The 23530-nt window shown below is 39.9% G+C and overlaps 1 protein-coding gene across 1 annotated transcript; it reads right to left on the bottom strand.

The window, feature by feature from the left end:
• Nucleotides 1-8049: 8049 nt before the first annotated feature.
• SLC35G1 (solute carrier family 35 member G1) lies at nt 8050-19567 on the bottom strand. The gene is made up of 3 exons (XM_041461437.1): nt 19155-19567; nt 15175-15352; nt 8050-14664 (listed from the first exon to the last, which is right to left on the bottom strand). Exons 1-3 carry the CDS (start codon nt 19423-19425, stop codon nt 13905-13907), a joined length of 1209 nt encoding a protein of 402 aa, XP_041317371.1. The 5' UTR covers nt 19426-19567; the 3' UTR covers nt 8050-13904.
• Between the last annotated feature and the right edge of the window lie 3963 nt (nt 19568-23530).

Genomic DNA, 23530 nt, shown 5'->3' with positions numbered 1-23530 from the left:
AAATTTTCATTGATTTACTAATGGATAGGCAGTTTTGTTGTGAAGAAACACACAGGCTTTATCTGCAATTAATTCCTCGCTTCCAAGAAACCAATTATCATTCTACAGAAGTACAGCCCATGGAGGCAGGGTGGCGACTGCTCTGTCAGGACATCTCAGCTCTCTGTAAAGCACAACCCTGCTTCAGTCATAACGGGATTCTGCCCCATGTAACAGTTCTTACAGAAAGGCAGTTTCACTTAAGACAATTATTTTACTGAAAAACCTATTTTGAGGCTGCTTGTGATTGCTAAATAAATAATCCCAACCAGTATGACTTCTATACTGATTCAAAATAATAAATAATTAATAAATAAGACAAACTACTTGAATTTCAGAAATTGCTTTTACATTAACTCTGGACTGGAGGTTTCTTATGAAGTCTTCTATTCTACAAATGTTCCAAAAGCTTTGTAACTATATTCCAAACTTAATGTTACTTTATGTGATGTGAGGTCAGTTTTGCCTGACTGTTATGACCATAGAGGAAATTCTGAAAGTCTAATGAACTTGCTTAAAGACTTTCTGACATTTCAATTAGAAAAAAAAAAATGTAACTAGATTTTTAAAAAACAGTTAAAGAAAAGCTGAAACAATGAGCTTTGGAATTGACATCAGCTGTGTGACTTTCAAATAATTAATAAAGTCATCCCCCAGTTAGTCTTTGGAAAAGATACAAAAGGTTTCATAGTAAACTTGAAAAAAGTTCATGCACTTTTCTGAGAACATTTCTGCTAAGCATAATTAATTGTAAATATGGTATAATTTCATTATCATTTTTTGGCTATGCAAGTTTTAGCCTGAGAAATTTCATATTTCAATGAAGTAGCTCCTGATGTAGATCAAAGAAAGCCTTTTATGCCTTAACTGTATTCCCATTGTATAACTTAGCTATGTTTTTAGTATGCCATTATTTTATGATGTTTTTTTAAAGTTAGAGACTATGTTAAAATACGGGTCCTCAAAACATTGGGGTGATAACTCTTGTTTATTTCATATTACATTTCAGGGACAATGGAAGTCAAAGTATTAATAGCAGTAATTGAATAAAGTTAATAATTTTTTATAAAATTGAATACTATACCATAATTTTCTGCTAATTCTCCCTAAAAAATAACGCAGAAGACAGAAAATACATTGCTATTAATTGACTAATCTATGAAAATTTGGGGGTCAATAATAGACATACATATTAGTAATTTTAAAGTGGCAAGTAACTAGCACTTTCATTCCACATCAGATTATACAGTCATGTTGAAAATGTATTGAGAAGCCTGCTTTATTACTTTCCTCATATAGTCTTAAAGTTCCTCAAATACACAGTAACATCCTTAATACATTTATAAAGTGTGTTGTTTCTTGCATAAAATTACATGGTCCAATCAGAATGGGGTATTGTCCTGAGCATCCCAATAATAAAGCCTAAGTTATCTAAACTATACATGTATTTGTTTAATGCCATTAACTGTTGAAGTTCACCTGATTAATTGTGTTGAACACTTATTTCTATGTTTGTTTGTCCTGACTGACATTTTCAAGGGAGGTTCACCAAAAAGTAGTTCTTCTGTTGCCTCATGATTGTGCCTTTAGTTTGAACACTGAATTATCACTGCACTCACAGATTCCCTTCATGTGCAAAGCAACAAATTGCCTGACTTGCTCATGCTGTCATCCCTTTAAACAAGCAGTCAAGTCAATGAGTTATTCATGTAATAAATTATAAAATCTATATTGTCTATAATGTCTAAAAAACAACCAGTCTACAGTTTAATTTAATATTAACTCCATTCAGTTCCTTTACTGGCAACCTGCCATGGTACACATTTTGCCAAATTCAAGAACCAACACAAGAATTTGTTTAGGTAACCTAAACAAATTTAAAGCCATAAGGTATTTTAACTGGTTTTCTTTTAATAGTTGAAAAATATGGGTGTCAACACAATGAGCAATCATATTAGAAAACATGTAATTACCCAGTATGTTAGTATTTTTCTCTTCTTAGTGTTAAGGTACTTTATGTTGGGTGATTCCATGTACCCTGTATGAAAACAGCATAACTCAAAATCTTGTACTGTTTTCACTGTGCAGTGTAACTCACTGCAGCTTTAATGCAGCATTACATTAACAGAAAAATGGAAAAGGAAAAGAAAATGAGTAAAATCTTTTAGTGTTGTAACAGCAGCCATGTTTTAGCCTGGTAAGCACATCAATGCTTTGCTGAAATCTGTAATAGGTAAGTAAATAATAATCTAGTGTTTTCTGCAAAGTCAGGCTGACTGATTAGGTGTTGAAAACATGAGAGCATGGGAATGCTTGTGGTTAATAGTTCTTCAGAAATGAGCATTTATGACCAGGACTTTCCATGGAAGAAGCCAGACAATCAGACTGAAAAAAGGGTAATCACTATTTTGCTCTTTGCTCATGAAATTAAAAAAAGGATATTAACTTTGCAATATCTATTACAGTTTTCTCCTCCAAAAAGGAACATTATTAAATTCACTGTAAATTCTAAAAATACATATTTTACAATCCACTTGTAAAGTTCTAGTACTAAATATTTAAAGCAGAAAAAATCGCCTTGTTCCATTGTCACATCAGTTTCACAGCTAGTCCTGAACAACACAATTTTATGTAACCTAAATACAACAGAGCTTTAGTAAAATGTTTTTTCTTTTATAATAAAACCAAAATAAACTTCAGCTTCTGTTTTATATGCCAGTTGAGATTCTTTGCAGTAATTCCTTCCACATCTGCTCTGCAGCTTTCAGGTTTATAAAAGCAGCATCTCCCAATTTCCTTTCATCAAGATATCCATATGCTGTGTTTTATAGACATGTTGGTACAGTTTAACATGGAGTCACTAATTACAACTTGGTGTCATATATATGCTAAGGTTAAGAAAATAAATACATGTGGTTATGAGGCATTTAATACTGAAAATCCCAGACAACCTAGTCAAAAATTCTTCAAAGTGTGATAACATACCAATAAAAGTACACCTGAAATTATCACGAAAGTCATAAAAACAAAATTGAGACTTAAAGGAAAAAAGTAAATAATAAAACTATAAGCACCACCAGATTTTAAACCAACGACCTACAATCATGTGCAGAAAAGTTACCAAGAAGATTGTGACAGCAAAACTGCTGCTAAAAAAACCGAATTGTTTGTGACTGGGGCTGGTGTGGAAACATCTTCATAAAATATTTGTCCAAAACAAATTTCTAGGATTTCTGAAGACAGTACAGTTGGTTTCAAGTCTCTCAGTTGCCAGTGTATTGTAACTGTGATCGGCTTTCCAGTGAAGAGTCCATCGACGGCAGCACTTGGGGGGAGAGCGAGCATAAGATGACCTCAAACCACATGAATCTTCACCATATGCAGAGGTAAGAGTTTTGCAGTCCTGACTGATCTGTCGGGCCGTACTCCCTTTTCTGAGCACCCTCACTGCACACCCAGTATGCCTGTCCCCGAGAGTACAACCATAATAGCTCCCATAGATTCCACCTCTGCGAGAGGACAGTGTGAGCACAACTGAACGTACCTGCTGTTCTTTCCGGCTGTTCTTTAAGCTCCAGAGAGAGATCTAAGCTGCAGTTTTAAAAAGTGCAATGTAACCCTTCATGTTTCTGTCCAGAAGTTCCTAATGCTTTAAAAACATTTAAATGGGAGAAACAAAATGTGAATAATGCTTTTTCATTAATTATCTACTTGGAACATACTTCCAACTACACATACGAAAGAGGAAATCTGTCTTGTCACAAAAAAAAGGATCTGTTAAGACTGCAAAAGTACTTTCAATCCTGAAATGAAGTTCTAAATATCCAAGGAGACAAAAGGCAAATTAGAAAAACATGCTACAAAAATATCTGTGGGCATAAAGACCAGAGAATTTAGAAAGACCAGAATCCTCCAGAAAATTTTAAACAGCAGAATCAAACTGGCAAGTATATTTTTCTTGAGTAAAAGAGTATTTAAATTGCTTGATCAAAACTGACACCTAGAGAGCTACAGGCTAAAACAAAGTAGTGTCCATCACCTTAAGCCCAAGGTTTCCAGGATTAAAAAAAGGCATAGTAAAGAAGTAGAAATGTGGGTATCACTCTAGTTTTCCTATTTTTTTCCATGCTAATCATGGTATATAGGCTGTAATCTGAAGCAAGCAACATGCTGTCAAGGGTATTCTTATATAATCAGTAGAGAACAAACTGTTCCTTCTCTTCCTTAAATCTGTACCCAATCACACAGCCAGGCTTCAGTGGGACAGCTTTGCTACAGAGAACTTGCCAGTGACAGAACAAAGATTTTCCCCCAGACTTTTCCTTTCCCTTTTCTCCCCCTTCCTTCTCCCTCCTAAGAGAACAGGAGATACAAGAGGCTGTTCGGTAAAGCTGCCATCAAGATGATTTATGACATTGTAATTAAAATTTACAAGTCTTGTTGATGCAAAAAATATGGTTAATCTGTAAAATTTCTAGCTTGTCTTAATATATGTGTATGTGTCTATTTCACACCTTCCTTCCTTTAAAAAACACATAACTGTGCTGGTAACATCAGAAATTCTAATTAGCCACCTTTTGTGCAAATTAAGAAGTAACAAAGTGCAAAGGAAATACAGCTATATGGTTCTGGCAGGTAAAGCAGAAAAGGGAGATAAATCACATAAGCAAAGGAGGCTTCTGGGGCAGAAAAGGCTGTCTTGCAGTACTCCCATGAGAGACTTCAGATTGTAGTATTTTGTTATCACTCTCCATTTTTAATAATGAAAAAAATGTTTTGTCACATGGAAGAATAAAGAATATCAGCTACGTGTTTTCATATGGACTCCCTACGTATGTTACTACAAATAGCAGAACACAGGGTCTTGTTCATATTACATAAAGAGGATGTTTAGTGAAGAAATTCAACACACATCCTTTACAAGGCATGGATTGACATGAAATAATTCTGGCAAAGTGAAAAAAAAAAATATTCAGGTTTACTTTTCAAAAGCAAACAGCCTTTTCCTTCACTTCCTGATCAAAACTTATTAGTGACTGAACAATTTTATGGTAATATAAAGGAATATTTGTTTCATGTAATAAAGTACTAATGGGAAAACAAGAAAGTAAATATTAATATCTGATTCACAGTGCACTGTATTTTTATAAATAAAATGGATCTGCCACGTAGCCTTTCCAAATAATATTAAAAAGGTTTTTCTCTTCTCTAAAATTACTCAGCTTCCCAAAAACTGTTCAGTACTTCCTATGAAGTAGAACAACACCTAACAGTGCCAGTTAACACCAGCAAAAAATACTCCAGCCAACCTTCTAATGGAAAACAGGTTGACAAGTATTTTTTCTAGCTCACTGTAGTACCTAGCCATATCACCTCCTCTCTTTCTAGTATTTCTCTGCCTTAATTTAAGTTGGTACAACCTTTCCCAGCCCTACCAGGCTTCAGGCACAGTATGGTCCATCTATGCTCAAAAGCTTGCACAACTTCCTCCTTTAATCAGCTGCTGTGCCTGAAGAGGCTCTTCCAGCACACCTGCTCCTGTCCATAGCCCTGTGCTGTGGTGACCAGAGCTACAGTTACTGGGAAACCCTGGCATTGGAAATATTTGGCAGTAGGGCCTGGGGATGAGGTACTAGATGATGTAAAAGGTCTCCCTGCCTCAGCATCTGCACCGAGAACCTGCTCAAGAACTATGCAGGGGTGTCACCCCAGCCCAAAAATAAAAATTAAGAGTGGAACAGAAATATTTTTTAAATTCTCCAGCCAAACAGGAAAAAAACAGAGAGCAACAAGGTCAACTGCTCAGACAGCATATGCGCTCTGTTTCTGTGCAACCTTAGATCCAGTAGCCTAAATTCATCCTAGCCCACCACAACTTGCCACAAAGAATTTAACAGTAAGAATGTACTTATTATCCCTCCCCCCCGCCTTTTTTTTTTTTTTTTTAATAAAATAAGAATGTTTAGGACACATGCTGCATATCCAGACTGCATCATACCCAGTACCTTCATTACTGATAAGATGTCCAATCTCATTTACAGGCTCCCTGCCAACTACTGTTGTTCACATGAAGGCAGCAGACCCTCTCTTCCCTGCTCCCTAGAATTTTAGACAGAGCCTTGCCAAAGTCGTCCAGCACCCTCTAGAATCTTTTGCTCTGGGGGGTGCAGGATACAGTTTAAAACATCAGAGAAAAGAGTTTAAGAGATTATTCAAGGGTCTGCTGAGCAGTATTCTGCAGTCAGTAAAATGCTTCAATAGCATTTTGAATCCCACTTAAATTTAATATTTACACCGAGTACATCATTGTACTGAAACTTTTAATGTCTAGATCTGTGGATTTGGATTTTTAAAAGGATTTAATTTTACACACTAAGGAATAAATTAAGAAAGACAGCCCCACCTGCCGACAGAACAGTCACATTACAGAGGGAAAATGAACTTGTTGGCCAGGAAACACAAGTTTTCTTTCCACCTCTCTCATGCAGACCCCAAAAACACTTCACTCCAGCACTGCAGGAACTCAAATCTTTTTCCCTTTACTCACCATGTAAACTCAGCTGACAAATCAGTTTTTTATCCTTTCTGGAATTCACTGCTCCTTGACAGGGTAATGTATGAACTATATTCAGTAGTGTCAGAAAATACAGTTCCACAAAAGCCAATTGAACAATCAACTGAAACCTATCTGAAGAGTTCATCTGCATATTTTGTCTCATGCACTACCTCCTGTGCTCAGGACTGTAAGAACACTTTATCAAAACAATAAAGTACAGTGCTCTTAAGTATTTTGCAACTTCAGTGAAGTTTATTTTCCAGTAATGGGAATGCTTTTTAATTTGAGATCCTTTGATCTCTCACCATTTAGGTTTTTTGGGGTGTTTTTTTTTTTGGTTTGTCTTGTTTGTTTCTTTTGTTTTGTTGGTTTTTGTTGTTTTGTTTGTCTGCCTTTGGGGGTTTTTTGTGTGTGTGTGTGTGTGAATAGCATAATTGTGTAATTTTTTTTCAAGAGCTTTATCATTTAGTAATAACCTTTGTCTCTTATGCTATGTCACTAATCATTTCTAAATAAAGATTTTAATAGTCATCAAAAAATTCTTTCCCCCGCCCCCTTCCCTCAAAGCTTAAATTTCTATTAGATTAGCTGTTCCAAAGAACACAGAGAACTGCCAAGAGAAAGTGGCAAAATTTCTTCCCTTCCCTTGCCTATGCCTGGCACAATCAGATCTCTTGGAAGTACCTTGCCTTTCCTTTACTTTAAAGCCTGTGAAACAACCAGTGACGAGTTGTCCCACAATGAGTTAATTTTTGAGCATACAAAGTGAGGAGGATGCTGGATGGAGAGGCCAATGCTGCCAGTAACTCCCCACGATGTAACTCATAGTCCCTCCTCTATTTTTCCCTCTCTAAGTTACACCCAGAAAAAACATCTGTCACTTCCTCTCAAAGCTCTCGAGCACAAGCTTGAGAAGTTCACTTCTGATATCTTCTGCTCTTATGAGAACTGACAACACTGTAGGAAGCAGCACTGCTGTAAGGACAATTAAAACTGGCAATCTTTCTGTAATGCTTAGCAAATAGGAATTTTTTTTCCTCTTTGGTGACAAATTAATTATTAACACACTAGATAATGGGAAGCACAAGGGTGAATTAAGTATCACCTTGTAACAAGCGGGACAAGAATTGAATTTCCATCATGATGTACAGTAATAAAACAGAACAAAAAAATCCACAGAAACACTGCCACTTGGACACAGGAAAATGTAACTTTACTGATCTGTCAATGCTACAGTGTTTCCAGTGAAGAAATTAATGTGTGGAAGTTGATGAAGCTTTATTTTTTCATTAGCTTGTTGCAAGGCATAAAAAGTGATGCAGCACGATATTTAGCAGAATTTGAAGCCTATGTTCCTGTATACCAGGGACTGTTTGATTAACAGTTCTTTCACTAAGTTTTACAATCAATGCATTCAGTTATATTCCACTAATCAATGCAAAACCAGAGATTAATTATTCAGAATCCTTTTATTAGCAATAAGGAATATAAATCTCTTATGAAAATATTCTTAACATTTCAATATATAAGAATTGTCTATAAAAATATACTACTACATAACAAAGCCAGTAAATTCTACAAAACATATAATTCAACATATATTTAACAATATATAGGACATAGCAAAAATCCTTTAATTAATGCTGAGGGTATTTTACCCCCTTTTTGTCAAACAGTAATTCACATAACATAGGAAATTACTCATTCTGATATACATAAGTTATCACCATAGAACTCTATGTGTGTTCCCCCCTGAAGTCACCTGCATCTGCAGGAACATAAAGCCACAACTTTTCTTTGGATATACAGGCAGTTATGACCGCAAAAACATTCTGCTGGTAGATGCAATGTCCTGCTGAGGTCAGTGATCACATCTGCTGTCAGCACTGCCAACACTGAATCCATGCAGGGACAATGTTTTTATTACCCTTGTGTGGCTGATGCCACAGATGAGCCTGCCATGGTAATCATGGTAAGTTAGAGAACTAAAAATCAGACTCTTCCTGGGTAACTACTGCTAGTTAGCAAGGAAATAACTTCAAAAGAGGCTGCCTCCCTAGAAATAAACCCTCCAGCAGACAACTCTTAAACAAAAGCTCAAGGAAGAGAAAATACCATGGGAGTAGTTATTATTTTTTAAATTATGATCAAGGGAAATACAATCCATTTAGTCATTACTAATTCCGGGAAGCGCCATCTTGGACCGCTTTTTGGAACTGGGAATCTGTTTTCAGAATAAAAATTACACATTTAACTAGTAATATCACCAATGCTGTTATGCTGAGGTTATTTCATGCCTGGTGTTAGATAGATGCTGGAAATCCATTTTAATTATATAGATCACCCTTGTCTACACAATGAGCTTGTCAAATTCTCAGTGTAGACTTATTTAAAAGCCCTTATTTAAAGGGCTTTTAGAGCACACTTTAAACAACCAACTGAACCTGAAAGAAATTGGCTGCTGCACAGTGACAGTACAAAGCCATCAGCTTTCTAAAGAAGAGTTGGGTACATAAGGCATTAAGGCTACAAAGTCTCACTGAAGACCACCTGCAATTACAGTGTCTTGCATAGTAAAGAACAAATGAACCAAATTTATGATGCATCAGTAACAACTAAATCTTTTTATCCCTATGTTTCTGTGCAAAATAATCAATAATTATTACTCCTTCTATTCAGAATCCACTGAAATCAGAACATTGAATGAGTATGTTGAAATTCAACAGAAACTTAACATTATAACAAAGCAATTGCAATGCAACAATATTCCACCCTATTACATAGGAAGGAGTTGCTATTAGAATAGCATATTTATAAAGTAAAGATCACAGCAGGACACTATAGACAACGAACATCAATATATTTCTGACTCAAAGCTCAGAAAAATACTTTTGACCCTGAGAAATTTGCTGTATTAAAAAGCTAAAGAAGATAAAAATGTAAAAGAATCAAGGCTCAGCCAGTTTCATTTCTGATTCTCAAACTGTTAATTTTTGAAGGAAAGTTTTACAATCGCAACAGAAATTTTAAGAAATATTTTCAATTTAAAAACCCCAGCATTTCATGGTATGCACACTGTTGTAGTTTCATTAAGGCTTGCAACTAATATTTAGGTTTTTAGCCTATATTTGAGAGGATGAAAAATTTTAAAATTGAGGTGGTTGAAGAACTTAAAGCTTAAATGTCTTTAATTCCCAACATCATCTAAAAAAACCAATTACAGAAACTAGCTTGTCATGCTTTATGGATAGAGAAGCCCTAGTCAAGTCCTTCAGTCTCATTCCAGTTAAACAGTTTCCTAAAAGATCAATCAAAATCAAAACAATGTTCCAAAACATAAATCCTCCAACACAGGATCTGGTTTAGATTATTATTTTAACAACTTAAATATTTAGCAAGGTTTAAGAACAGCAAGAGGAAATAAGCAGATGAAGCCATAAGGAAACCCTGTATGTTTGAACAAAGAAAAAAAACAATCATCTGGGGCTTTTGGCACAAGAAATATAGTGAAAGAGTTTCTGCTATAACTTGAGACAAAAATTACAAACCTCTATACCTAGATGTAGATTTCTGGTCATGTAGCATATTTTCTACATTTACTTATGTGTTAAGGGCTAGAAAACAATCCTTTCTTCAGTAAACTGTTCTTCTCTACTAAGTGTAAACAAGATTGATTGAAATCACACGGATGTTTTTTAATGTAAGCTTCCACATAATTTTTCTTCTGTACTGACAAAGCAGCATTCATATGATGTAATTTAAACCAATACCAAATTCTACTTCCTAATGTTTTTATACTGTCATCAAGTCTAGGCTACTCCGGTTTTGCCCTCCAACAACCTTACTAAGCAGGCATGTACTGGATCAGCTCCCTGGGGTAGCTCATCACATAACCACATAAGCATTGAGCCAAGGGGAGAGAGCAGGCCTAGCTGACAATCCAAGTCTGCATCAATCTGAACAGCTTTGGAACCACACCTTTGTAAGTGGCAATTCAGACACATGCATATTACACAAGAAGTGAAGCAGTAAAAAATGCAGTCTGTTTTCCTTCCCTCCCCTGAAAGTTGCTCTCAATGGCAGCGATGGTTAAGCAGCAGAAAAGCAATCCCAGTTCACAGTTTCAAGTATTAAGCAAAAAAGGGTGCCAAACTGGAATTTTTTTTATTATGTGAGGCTTTTAAGAGATAATAAAGCAGTTTCCTGACCTTGTCAGCAGTAGCTGAGCTTCAGTGTTCAGGAAAAGCAGAGAACAGTCAGCTGTAAGCAGGAACTGGTTCTACCACTCAAGTGGAATCTTCTCATGTCCATAAACACATTCAGATTCAGGGTGCAGGTTTTACCTACAGAAACTTGGACAAAGACAGCTCCTCATATCCAGATACATGGAAAAGGTTTTTCTGTGAGGTAATGAAAAACACCTGGAGGACAATTCAATCATTGGTCCCAGCCAGCACAGCTTCATGAATGGCAAGTCTTGATTGTCAAACCTGATTTTCTTCTACTAAAGGGTAGCCCATCCAGTCAATCTAGGAAAGCCAGTACAGTACACATAATCTTTTTGGACTTCAGCAGATACTGTCACAGCATCCTTCTGGACAAAATGTCCAGCACACAGCTGGATAACTGTGTTACACGATGGGTGAGCAACTGGCTCACAGGTCAGGCACAAAGAGTTAGAGAATGGGGTGGCATCAGGTGTCCAGTCTCTAATGGGCTCTAGTTCAGCCCAGTTCTCTTCAACATCTTCATTAATGACTTGGATGCAGGGCTCCAAGGAATATCAGGTTTGCTGATGACACTAAATTGGGAGGAGCTGTTGACTCCCTCAAATGCAGGGAAGCCCTGCAGATACCTCAATAAATTGGAGAGCTGGGCAATCACCAAACATAAGAAGTTTAACAAGGTCAAGTGACAGATTCTGCACCTGGGGTGTGGCAACAGACAGACTGGGGAAGGAGAGACTGGAGACCAGCACCACAGAAAGGGATCTGGGGGGCCTGGTGGATGGCAAGGTGAGCAAGAGTCAGCAGTGCCCTGGCAGCCAGGAGGGCCAAGGTGTCCTGGGGGACACCGGGCACAGCATGGCCAGCTGGGCGAGGGAGGGATTGTCCTGCTCTGCTCTGCACTGGAGCTGCACTGAGTGCTGGGGGCAGCTTTGAGTGCCATAAGGTAAGAAAGACATTAAGCTCTTAGACAGCTTAATGGAGGGCCATGAAGATGGTGAAGGGTCTGCAGGGAAAGACTTATGAGGAGTTGCTAAGGTCACTTGGTCTGTTCACCCTGGAGAAGAAGAGACTGAGGGGACACCTCACTGAGGTCTTCAACATCCTCATAAGGGGAAGTGCAGGGGCAGGTGCTGATCTCTTTTCCCTGTAGTCGGTGACAGAACTCAAGTAAATGCCCTGAAGCAGAGTCAGGAGAGGTTTAGGCTGGATATTAGGAAGAGGTTCTTCACCCAGAGGATATTTGGGGACTGGAACAAGGTCCCCAGGGAAGCAGTCACAGCACCAAGCCTGTCTGATACAAGGAACGTTTGGACAATGGTCTCAGGCATATGGTGTAACTCTTGGGGTGTCCTGTGCAGGACCAGGAGTGGGACTCAATGATTCTGACAGGCCCTTTCTGACTCAGTATATTATGATACTCTGACCCTAAAGTACTATTGCATTCCATGCATTTGGGATTGAAGTCCCTGGATCTGCCCTGACAGGATGCAATGCTTATTGGCAAAGGAAAAGACATGTGACCAGACACCTACAAATCAAAAGAAATGTCCACCACCTTTAGTGATTTAGAAAAAAAAAAATCTAACAAGTGTACAGAACACAGCATTCTCTTTTAGAAAAACACTAGACTGAGTAAGTAACTGAAAACCTCCTCAAGATACAAAGGACCAAATAAAGATTCCAATTAAAATTGTCTTTACACTTTACTGAGACAAGACCCAAAAGTTTCAACTTGGGAAAATTCCACTTCCTGATACTAAATGTTTAGTCCTCCTGAAATGTGAAGGACACCAAGATCAGTAATAAAACTATTTTTCTTTAGTATTTGTTGCATTCAAGATAAAGCCTACAAAAGTGAGAAGATGTGTAAGAGAAATGATAAACACAGACTTAAAAGGGCCAGCATGAAAAGTGGGACTAAAGTTGCCCACTAGGACTGCCTGATGCAGTGTGGATGCCTGAATGTGATGTGTATGCATAGTGTCACCCTTCCACCAAGCTTTCCTCAAACCTCTTCTGTAGAATCTCTGTACGACCTTGGCCAACTTGCATTTTCTGTGAAGCTGCAATTACATTGCACTCTTGTACATTCTTAGGAAACAGGCAAAAGCTCTAATGTAAATTCTTCTAAGTTTATGAAGGCAAAGGAGACTCAAACTTGGTCTCATAAAGAACTTTTGTTTAGAAGGATCTAAAAAGGGTCATAAGAAGCATTAAATATAACCTATATTAAATACCTAAAAAATATAATCTTTTGCATAGAATAAAGAAAAGTGCAGCTACAGCGCAGCAGTCCATACCAGAAGAAAGGGCTAATTTATGTGTGGTACAGAATTAACTGTTGTCTCTCATCTGAGACTGCAGCAACTAAAGACATGTTTACAGGGAAAACAACTTTTGAAAAAAAAAAAGGTGATTAGGTTGTTTCATTATGTCTGTGAAGTAAGTACAAACACTTAAAACGCTTTTTTTTTTTAAAAAGCAAACCTGATAGGTAATTTTCACAAGTTAATTTTCTCTTGATATTACTTGGAAAAATTAAATCACTTTTGTTTTTTTAGAATCCAAATTAAATCTTCATTTGGCATCTGCATGTGCTAAATAATAATTAGAAAGCTTATAGAAGTACAACCTTTATCTGTTCTATAAAAGCTGGTTGTTTACGGATTATCAACTCTTCATTCCCTTCTAACTTTTGTACTGCAATCCCTGTGGTAATCAAGCACAGAATATTATTAAGTCTGGGAGACTTATTTCCACTGCTCTGAAAAACAGAGTCTTAAGTGGAGGGTCAGGAACTTTAGGAAAATAAATATTGTACACTTTTGAAAGGAAGCAATATCTTTGAAGTATCTTTCTACTGCCCATATTAGCATGCCTAAATATAACTAAGGAAAGTATATACCTCATCAGTTGCTAGTACATCTTCAATTTTGGTTAAAAAAAAATCAACTTATTTTACTGGATATAATTTGGTACTACAATTTGGTAAATGGGATATTTAAATAAATAAAAATAAATATTGTATTTATATATCTTTCAAGATTGCTTGTTTGTGTAGTGAACTGGTGTCTATATCGTTAGATTTCCCTCTGTTTAGCTTTTTTCACACTGTGTCTCCACTTACGAATGACGGTTCCGGAACTACTGGCTACTACACAAAGGGCACCACCCACAGTCCACCAAGTTGGCAGATGATCGAGAAAAAGAACTTGTAAAATAAAAGCAAACACCACATCCATTGTTCTCATTATTGATACAGGTCCAGCTTTCTCTATTTGTAATGCTTTTGTGAGAAATATCTGACCCCCCAACCCTAACAAGCCTATTAATATTAGAAAAACCCTATCTTTACCACAATGTGGTAAACGCCATTCATTCAAAATAAACAATGCTATAACACATCCAATTAATCCAATGACTGCATAATACCAAACTGACACAAAATAATGCACAGACTTTCCCACCTTCCTTAGTATAACAATAGTTGAAGCTGCAGAAAAGGTGCTTGCAATCGCTGCTACAGTTCCTTTAACGTGATCTGAGTAACTTCCTTCAATCCCTGTAACACGTGAGCCAAACAGAAATGGTGGTCTGGCAATAAGAATCACTCCAGCGACTGCAAAGAGAGTAAACAGAACATCCCAAAGGGTGTATTTCTCTTTGAGAAAGATCCATGCCAGCAATGACGTAAAAACAGGACTGGTGAAAGTTATAACAGTGGCATCAGCTAGTGGCATGACTTGGTAAGCGTAGTAGAGAAGAACCATTGCAGTAGAGCCAAGGAATCCTCGGAAGAAAAGAAAAATTCTTTTACCTTTTGGTCCCAAAAACCCTGTTCTGAAAAACAGAAATGTCACATTAATGTCACTATCTCGTTTATTTCATGACTAACATCCAAACATATTTAAGTATGGTACACACCTTTCTAGACAAGGGAGTTTAATACCCAAATATTCTTAACTATCTGATCACAGATCATTTTATTTCCATCATGACCCCCAATCACATTCAGAGTCCAGAACCTGTTCTTCTAGTGATTAATTTTTCACTTGCAAAATAACCCAACAGTATCTACAAATTACGTTCTGTTTTTTTAAGATCACCCCTTTGTGGAAATCAAAGCATTTGATACAAATAATCTTAGTAGAAGCCTCTGCCATTCAGGGAGTCAAAGATTTTCAGTTTTCTGAATCATATTAAGAAACAACCAACTAATCTAAAACAATGCAGTTATGCAACTGAAGTCCAAACTAAAATAACAAGGCATTGCAATCATATTTAAGTGAGTGATAATTCTAGATCTAGTTTTAAGAAATAACTTGAAATTTAAACTTTTTTTACACTTACTTGTAGTATATTAAACCAGGAACAACAAATGCCATTTGGAAAACACATCGAAATGCACTCACTTCCACTGAATGTATATCTTCTATTTTTTTAATAAACAAGGAGGCCACTGAGAAAAGGAAGGCAGACAGCATGGTATAAAACAGACCAAGTCCTGGGCACCTTTTCTTCTTTGCCCCTGCAACAGATAAACTACAGTTAATAAGGATCTATTAGAAGACTTCTCTGATCAGGCAGCTCTGCAGACTGCAGTGCTCCACAGATCTGTAGTGATTTTTGTGATGGAGAACAGGGGAACCAAAGAAACAAACGCAAATATTATGTGTATTTACCAAACCTACCATGAAAATACTTTCCACTGACCATCATGGGTCTTCTTTTTTTTTGAAACAGGATGTAAGGGATGAACTCTAACACCTGGGATACAAAACACTGCAGTTCTACACGAGTTAGTAGATTTAACTTCTTGCAGGTATCAGACTAGCACGGGTGATTTACTATAGAGACCAGTCACAATTCTGCCCAGGAACCAATAAATGTAACTGGCTACAAAGTCCATGGTCAGATTCTGAAACTATGATCTTGGGAATCAGCTGCTTAGTTAACTAAGGCTCCTAAGCAAAAATTTAATTTCCTTTCTCACAAATACACAATATAAAATCTATGTACAGAACTTCATTTTTGTTATACCTCATGTTTATTTTGCAGCTAAATCACCCTAAATCTGACCTAGACCAATAACGTTTTTATCTTGCTGTAAGAATCCAAATATTTTCTTGAAATAGGCATCAAATACAGATTTTTAAGTAGAATAAATTTAAGTAACTAATGTTAGAACATCAAAGGCCTGATATCTATCGTAATTCCATGAAGACCTTAGTTTATGCTTATTTATCAGACTTCCCCTTCCTGAAAGTTTCCCAAGTCTAATGTTTCTATTCAAGTTTCCTCAATGCCTCAGGCTCTCTTCAACAACATACTCTTCCTCATTCCACTCATTTTCTCTACACTAAACTAATTAAGAAAAAAAAAAAAAAAGCAAGCAAGAATAGGGAGAACTGTGAGACAGAGAACTGTGTTGAGGTCAGCAGCAGCAATCTCCAAAGAAATCAGCCTTTTTTGTTATTGCTTTGTTGCATAAAAGCAACAGTATTTCCACTGAACCTAGAGGTGAACACCAAGGAAAATAGAGCCCATCTAAAAATTTGAGTAGGATGTCACCTCAGTATCTCTTTCTTTTTCTCTACCTGCATAAAACATTGGGAGTGACCTTTTCTTCTGTGACTCCCTCTAAAGATAGGAGCCAGAACTCTATGTCCCAGAGGCAGTGTTTTGATAAAAGGGTGTCTCATCTCACACTAGTGTGGCAGCCTGTGAGTCTCACGGATTCTCTAAAACATCATCAGCTGGGTACTGCTGCAAGTTGCTTAGCAACTAAGTATGGTTTTGAGAGGTTTTTGTTTTGTTTTTTTTTTAATTAACAAAACTTGTCACAAACCATTGTGATCCTCCTTGAGATCAGCACTCAAGGGTGAGAAACTGCATCTTACTGCCTAGAAGGGGAGACTGCAGGCTGACAGTCCTAGGACCCAGGCTTTACAACAGCAACCACAACCTGAAGTAGGCAAAAGGTTTGCTTCTCAAGGAATCCTGACACATTGCAGCTGAGAGTTACAGCTTCTACTTGAAATATTTCTGTTTAGCAACAGCCTCTTGCATAAAACTGACTATAAAAACTACCAACACTGGACCAGGACACCCACCAACTACGAAACAAAGTGAATTTAAAAAATGTTCATGAACTACGTAATGTCTTAATCCACACAGTCACATAAGAGAACTACAAAATTAACAGTCTCTGATATTGAAACAAGGGGAATCAGACTGGCTTATAACTGAAATGGGAAATCCAAACCCAGGCTGGCTTAGGGATGAACACAGCACAAACAGAACTATTAACTTCTGTCTCAGGCATGATAGCTTCTCTGATTATTATAGAATGAAGCCAACCTAAATAAAGGAAGCGTTGAAATGGAAAACCAATCAAATTAAAGCAAAATCCGCTGAAAGGATCTTATACCCAGAATTAAACTTTGGATTGCAAGAGACAAACAAAAATCAGAAGAAACTAATTTCTGTAAGCTACCCAATAGATCAAGCCTATCAAAAACAGAATCTTCAGAATCTTGTAATACTAGAATTTAAACCATCAACATCTTGAATTGCCAAAGCATGTACTTAGTGCAATAAGAAAGTGTTTTATTTCCTTTTAAAAACAGAATGGTCCAAGTTCTTCCACCAAAAACAAGAACTGCAGTTCTGAGGAGTACTTATTTCAAAGTAAGTTTTAGGGAGAAGTTACGTTAAGATAACATTCCCACCCCACAAAATATTAAGCCTCAAAATACCAGCCTGACACCATCAAAACAGTCAAGCACTCCTGCTTTTTTCAAAGAATGTAGCAGCCTGAAAATCAAAAGATTTCAAGCGGTACCCAAGTCCTCTTTTTGAGTGGCTACAGATTTAGTTTTCCAGTTTTTTCCTGGCCATCTCCACACGCTTTCAAACAATCTTCCACTCCTGTTTTAAGTCATAGGTAAATGCCTCCCACTACGACCTGTTTTAGTTGTAAGTTCTAATTGAGTTTTTAATGTTGTACTTTGTTGCAAACAGTTTTTATACTTGCAAAATGCATGCAATAAAAAAATCACACTCCTCATATACAAGCATCTCAAGAACAGCAGGAGAGGCAGAAGAGTACTGGCTAGGGGAAAGACAGACAGCAAGAAGATGATTCTCCCAGATCTTCAGGAAAGGCAGAAGATTCCTCACGTTATAAAAAGCTCTCTTTGACTTAGGTAAAGTGCCAGGAGCACAACAGCCTGCATTGGAACTAATCATGGTCATGCAGACAAGATCTAGGAGTGATTCATAGTCTTCAGTCATCAGCTCAGTCTAAAATTTTGTGAGACAGACAATCCAAAGCCGAAGTACTCTTTCTGGTTAATTAATGAAAGTTTTTCAGAATTTCAAACACTGGGTGTTTTGCCCCAAGCTTTGCTTTAGAAGTGACACTAATGTGAACTTCACTGATGAAAGACTCTGGCCTCTCCACAGCTCACCAACAAATCTATTTTCTGCTGGAAAGCCAATTACAGTCATTTTAATGACAAACACATTTTCAATGAAGTCGTTGTAAAAAATGTACTCCAGATAACTTCAGAAATTATTTTAAGATGGCCTTTATGTTTTAAGAGAAGTCCACTTTAAACGTACATGTTCCATATTTCCCAATACGTTTGTGGCTTTATCAATTTGCGGCTTTATCAGGAAGTCGCAGTCCCAAGTACATGGACTAACTAAAGCGCACTCTCAAACGCATTTATAGTGCCAGAAGTCCACACAGGCACAAGGCACCTCTATTTACCCAAACCTGTCAACTCTATAAAACTTTAAAAACAGGAAGTACTGTTTTCTAGAGGAATAATCGCTCCCGAGATTCTCACAAAGGCGACAGAGCCGCCCTACCCTGGGGGTGAGCGGTGCCGGCGCTCTGCCCGCTGAGGGGCGGGGGGCACCGGGCACCCGGCCCGAGCCGCGCCCGGCACAGGGCACAGGGGCACGGAGCAGGTCGTGCCTGCCGGACCGCTGATTCCTCCGCCAGGCCCGGCTTGTCCGGTCAAGAGGAGCGGGAGGAAGAGGGCGAGGCCGAAGCCGCTCGCAGGTGACCCGCGGACACCAGGTGCGAGCCGCCGCCGCCGGAGACGGCTCGGAAGCGGCGAGGCGGCTCAGCCGCCGGCGGGGCGGGCGCCCTCTGCAGCCGCCCGAGCCCGCTCCCCGCCCGCCGCCACGTGCGGACGGCCCGATGCCCTCGGGCCACTTCTTCATCCCCCGCGGCCCGGCAATGTCACCCCGAGAGCGGGCAGCCCAGCCGGGACGAGCTGCCCCCCTGCCCCGCCTGCCGGACTCCCCCTCCTCACCAGGTGCCTCGCAGCAGAACGGCCAGGACATGCCCGAGCAGCAGCCACAAGCGCGGCGCTCCTCGGCACTCGCCGCCTCGACGCCGGGCGCGGGGCACGGCTGCACCGCACCCGGCCCGTCCTCCCGGCCCGGCGGCACCTCCGGCTCCAGCCCGCCCGCTGCGGGAGCAGCGTCGCCCTCTCCGCCCTGACACAGCACCATGAGGACGCGGAGCTGCCGCGATGCTCCCGGCGGCTCTCGGCTGCCGGCGACACCTGCCCTCCTGCGCATGCGGTGCGGCCGCCCTGCGCCGCCCGCCGCCTTCCCTCCGCCCGCCCGCAGCGCCGAGCACCCGCGGGGGAGGCTACACCGGGTCCCGGCTCCGCCACCCCCCGCCAGGCCCCGCCTGGAACCGGCCGGGCGGCTCGGCCCTCCCGCGGCGGGTACCTGCCTGCGAGCCCGGCGGCGGCGGAGCGCCCCTGCCGGGACAGGAGGCAGCGCCCCGCCGCTTCCTTCCTGGCGTCCCCCGGAGAGAGACCCGGCGAGGGCAGCGGGAGCGGTGCCGGGGCGCAGCGAGGCCGTGGTGCCTCGGGAGGGGGAGCTCTGACCCCGCCGGAGAGCGGAGAGCGGAGGGGGCCGCGCAGGCCGCGGCTGTTTCCGAGCAGAAGAGATAAAAAACACTGGGAAAAGGTGACGCGAAGTTATTTTAGGGGCGTTGTTGCGTCATTTGCGCGCCCGAAGTGAAAGCACCGCTGTGTGTGCCCGCGGCACTGACCCCTCTCAGCTCAGCCCGGCCGGGCTCATCGGCCCGGGCACTGCCCCGGGATGCTGCCCCCGCCGCAGCCTCGCCTGGCCTGGCTGGCACGGAGGGAATTCCGCTGCAGCGGGCTCCGCGCCCCGTGGAAGAGCAGGGATGGCACCCGTGAGCCCGTGAGCCTTGCTGTGCCAGCAGGCAGGGGCAGCGCATCGCGCCCTGCAGGAGCTGCTGCCTGCTCCGGCTGCACGCTCGGGGCAAGATGGAGATGGGAGCCTGGTGGGTGATTCAGTCAGGATTGTTAGTAAGGTACAGAGGTGTAGCCACCTCCTCGTATGTTTTCCCTAAGAAAATAATGCCGCCAATTCCTTTGGGTAGGCGAATAGGAAAGGGTAGAGAGAAAAACAGGAGTAGCCCTTTTTCCTCAGCTATTAAAAAGTGCATAGTAAAAGAAGCAGAATAAATTTAAAATGCTATTTTTTCCCCTTTTGAGCAAGCTGAACTGTTATCAATAATTAAAATGGGAGGAATTTCTATTAAAAGGAAAGATTTATGCTCACATTAATCTCTTAGCTGCATAAATTAATCTCTGTTTATTTCTTTATTCTTAACAAAGGGAAATGTAATCTACAGCTTTAGCAAAATGAATGCCAAATGGTAGATAAAAGCTATTTCCTACAAACGATTTTAAGTTTTCCCTCAAGCTACCTCATAAAGCTATTTCAAGCTTTTGGTGTCTCTAATTTAGCACATTTTATAGTCCACCCTAACCCAGCAGAGGCTGTAAGTATTTCATTATCTTGGAGCCAGCAGTTGATTAATATGACCAGAATTGTTTCACAAATTGTTCTTAACTAAAAATTAGATGTGCTATGTCAGTTATTAAAATCAGAGAAATCAATTAATAAGGTTGTGTTGAAATAATAATTATTTCTAAATATTTACATTATCTGAACCTCTGTTGGTATAAACCAAGAAAATAATTAAATATATATGCCGCAGTATTTATAAACACCTTGTGTTACAGTTCCTATAAATATAGTTCTCTACAAAGTCTATACTGAAAGCTTTACTAAATCTTTCCTCTGGAGATACAAAATTTCCCAACTTTCTCTTAATTAAGAACTTACTTTTTCTTAATGCACTGCTCTGTTAATCAGAGTTTGGTTTAATTTAGAGAGAAAGGTGCAAATAAACCGGGCAGGCTGCTGCTTTCTGAAGAAACTTCCACTTCTCTGCACTCCAAGGCAGCTTTCACAGGCCACTGTTCGTGAATCGCCAACACAAAGTTAGTGCTGTCCTTCCCCAGGCAAATTTTGGTGGAAGGGCAGCCATCCCAGGCTGCTGATCCCAGAAGTGTCTCAGGGGAAGACCTGGCACATCCCCTGGGCAGTGGGGGTGCAGCAGAGCACACCCTCCCCAGTTTTTGTGGCTGTCTGCACAGGCACTTGGTGAGTTGCCTTTGGAGTCAGTAACAGCAGAAGCAGCTGGCTAGCTCAAGTCTTCAGTGAACAAAACCAGAGCCCAAACACGGTCCACAGTACAGACACAGAACAAATTTTAATGAGTTCTTACGATTTCTGGCTATTTGTTAAAATGTGCAGATTTTATATTTATTTTGTAATAGTAAATTTTTTTAAGTGCCAAGTGCTGATCTGTAGAGAGTTTCAAAGAGACTGCAACAACCCCCTCCGTACCCCTCCGTGTCTGGTTTTGAAAGGGAACATCTGAGGGCAGTGTTTGTTTATGCCAAGATACATGAAGTGTTCTGTTTGCTCCTGGTCAAACTGCCAGATTTGTCTCAGCTTGAGAGCTTCCAAGTTCTCCTTGTAAAGTACAACCCTCTTCTCTGAACAAGGAAACAGTTGCAGCTGCCCAAACTAACCAGCAGGCAAATGTAATTTGCAGGCATGCTGCCCTAGATTGAAAAATTAAGTACCTGCATAAATGTGCAGGTCAATGTCTTGTGCAGCTTTTTCAAGTACAGATTAAGTCTCATCTGTGTGATACTGTGCCCAGAACTAGTAGCTCCTTTCTCCAGCACATCACCTATAATGTCTTTACTGAGTGCAAACTTCATAAGAAAAGGCTCTAGTAAATGTGGGTAATTTGATAATTGAAATTAAACTGCAGCAGCAGCTAGAATGGCATTTATTTGGTTTCCATAATATCATAAGTGCAGAAAGTGAGCCACCTCCTGCATAGTCACCACTCTCTTAGGTTGCTCTTTCCAAAGGAAGAACATTATCATCCTCATCCAGAATTCAGGCACAGGTTTTGTCATTATAAATGCCAGGAAAAACCCAGTACTCCACTGCAGGTACTTGCAAGTCTTGTCATGAGCCACTGGTCTCAGACTGTGTGTCTGGTAAGGAACCCTTTGGTTTCCCTCTCCCCCTCTGCAAATGCTGTTTCTGACTCCTCTGAGTGGCTTTCCAGAAACACTAACAAGCACAAATGACAAAGCAATTAAGTAAGTTTTGTGGAGAGCCATGGGACTTTTCCAAGAGATTATAAGAACTTTATCCACTATCACATAACTTCTTTTATCCACTGCTGATATATTCTAATAAGCTTTTTGGAACACTGCTGCTCTTGGAGGTTTAGTGAGAACTAAATAATATAAACTGAGGGAGCCCTGGAACTGACCTGGCCCTTACTCCCCTCTCCTAAGGGCAGCACTAAGAGCTCTGCAGAGCTCCAGCAGGAAAGACATCTGGACTCCTGGTACACAGAGCACCCTGGTGTATCCCAGTTTTGTCTGAACATAGCTGTGTCAGCACTATTATGTACTGCTTAAGCTATAAAAGTGGTAGATTTAAATCAAAACAGTAGTCCATATCAATGACTTTTATTCTGTAAAAATGCCAATTCTGTAAAACCAATTTTTTTAAGTTTAAGTTGTCAAGCAAAAAGTTCATCCAAAGAAATATAGACTATTGTGAAGTAACAAAAGAAATAATACTTCCATGGTTTCTGAAAAGGTTTGACTAAAAAACAGATGAGAATTACTTTCTCAGCTTCTGAAATGGATCCAACTCTTAAGTGCATTGTAATAACCATTTACCTCTGCACCCAAGTGCCATAAAACAGCTGATTATTGCAGCACCAAGGAGTTTAATTGTCCTGGTCATTCATTCCAACTTGTGTCCAACCCAGAGTTGTTTGGCAATCAGAATAGCAGAGGTTGATGGGCACATCTGGTGCCCTGAGAGGTCACCTACTCCACCCTTCCCTGCTCAAAGCAGGGTCAGCTGGAGTTCAGGACTGTCTCTCTCTTGGGATTTTGAGTATCTCCAGGGATGGAGACTGCACCACCTCCCTGGGCAACATGCTCCTGTGTTCAATCACACATTAAAAAAAATTTAAAAACAAAAGTTATGTTTAAAACTAATGAACACTTGTAGTCTTGCAGCCCAGTGAAAATGTGGTCTATATGAGCTCCCGCCTCCCCATCAAAATTCCAGTTTGTCTTAGTGGGTTTTATGTCCACCTCAGGTGTTAGAAGAGACCTGTATTTTTCAGCTCCCCTGTTAAGGTGGATGGTGAATGATTCTCGGTTTTGCCATCAACACAAATTGCTTCTGCATGTATGTATAGGACTGTTGTACAAACATTTTAATCTTGTGTCACAGTGTGCTA

The sequence above is a fragment of the Pyrgilauda ruficollis genome, unplaced genomic scaffold, assembly GCF_017590135.1.
Source record: "Pyrgilauda ruficollis isolate IOZ18807 unplaced genomic scaffold, ASM1759013v1 scaffold15, whole genome shotgun sequence".
NCBI classification, from domain to species: Eukaryota; Metazoa; Chordata; class Aves; order Passeriformes; family Passeridae; genus Pyrgilauda; species Pyrgilauda ruficollis.
This window is presented reverse-complemented; position numbering and strand designations above follow the sequence as displayed.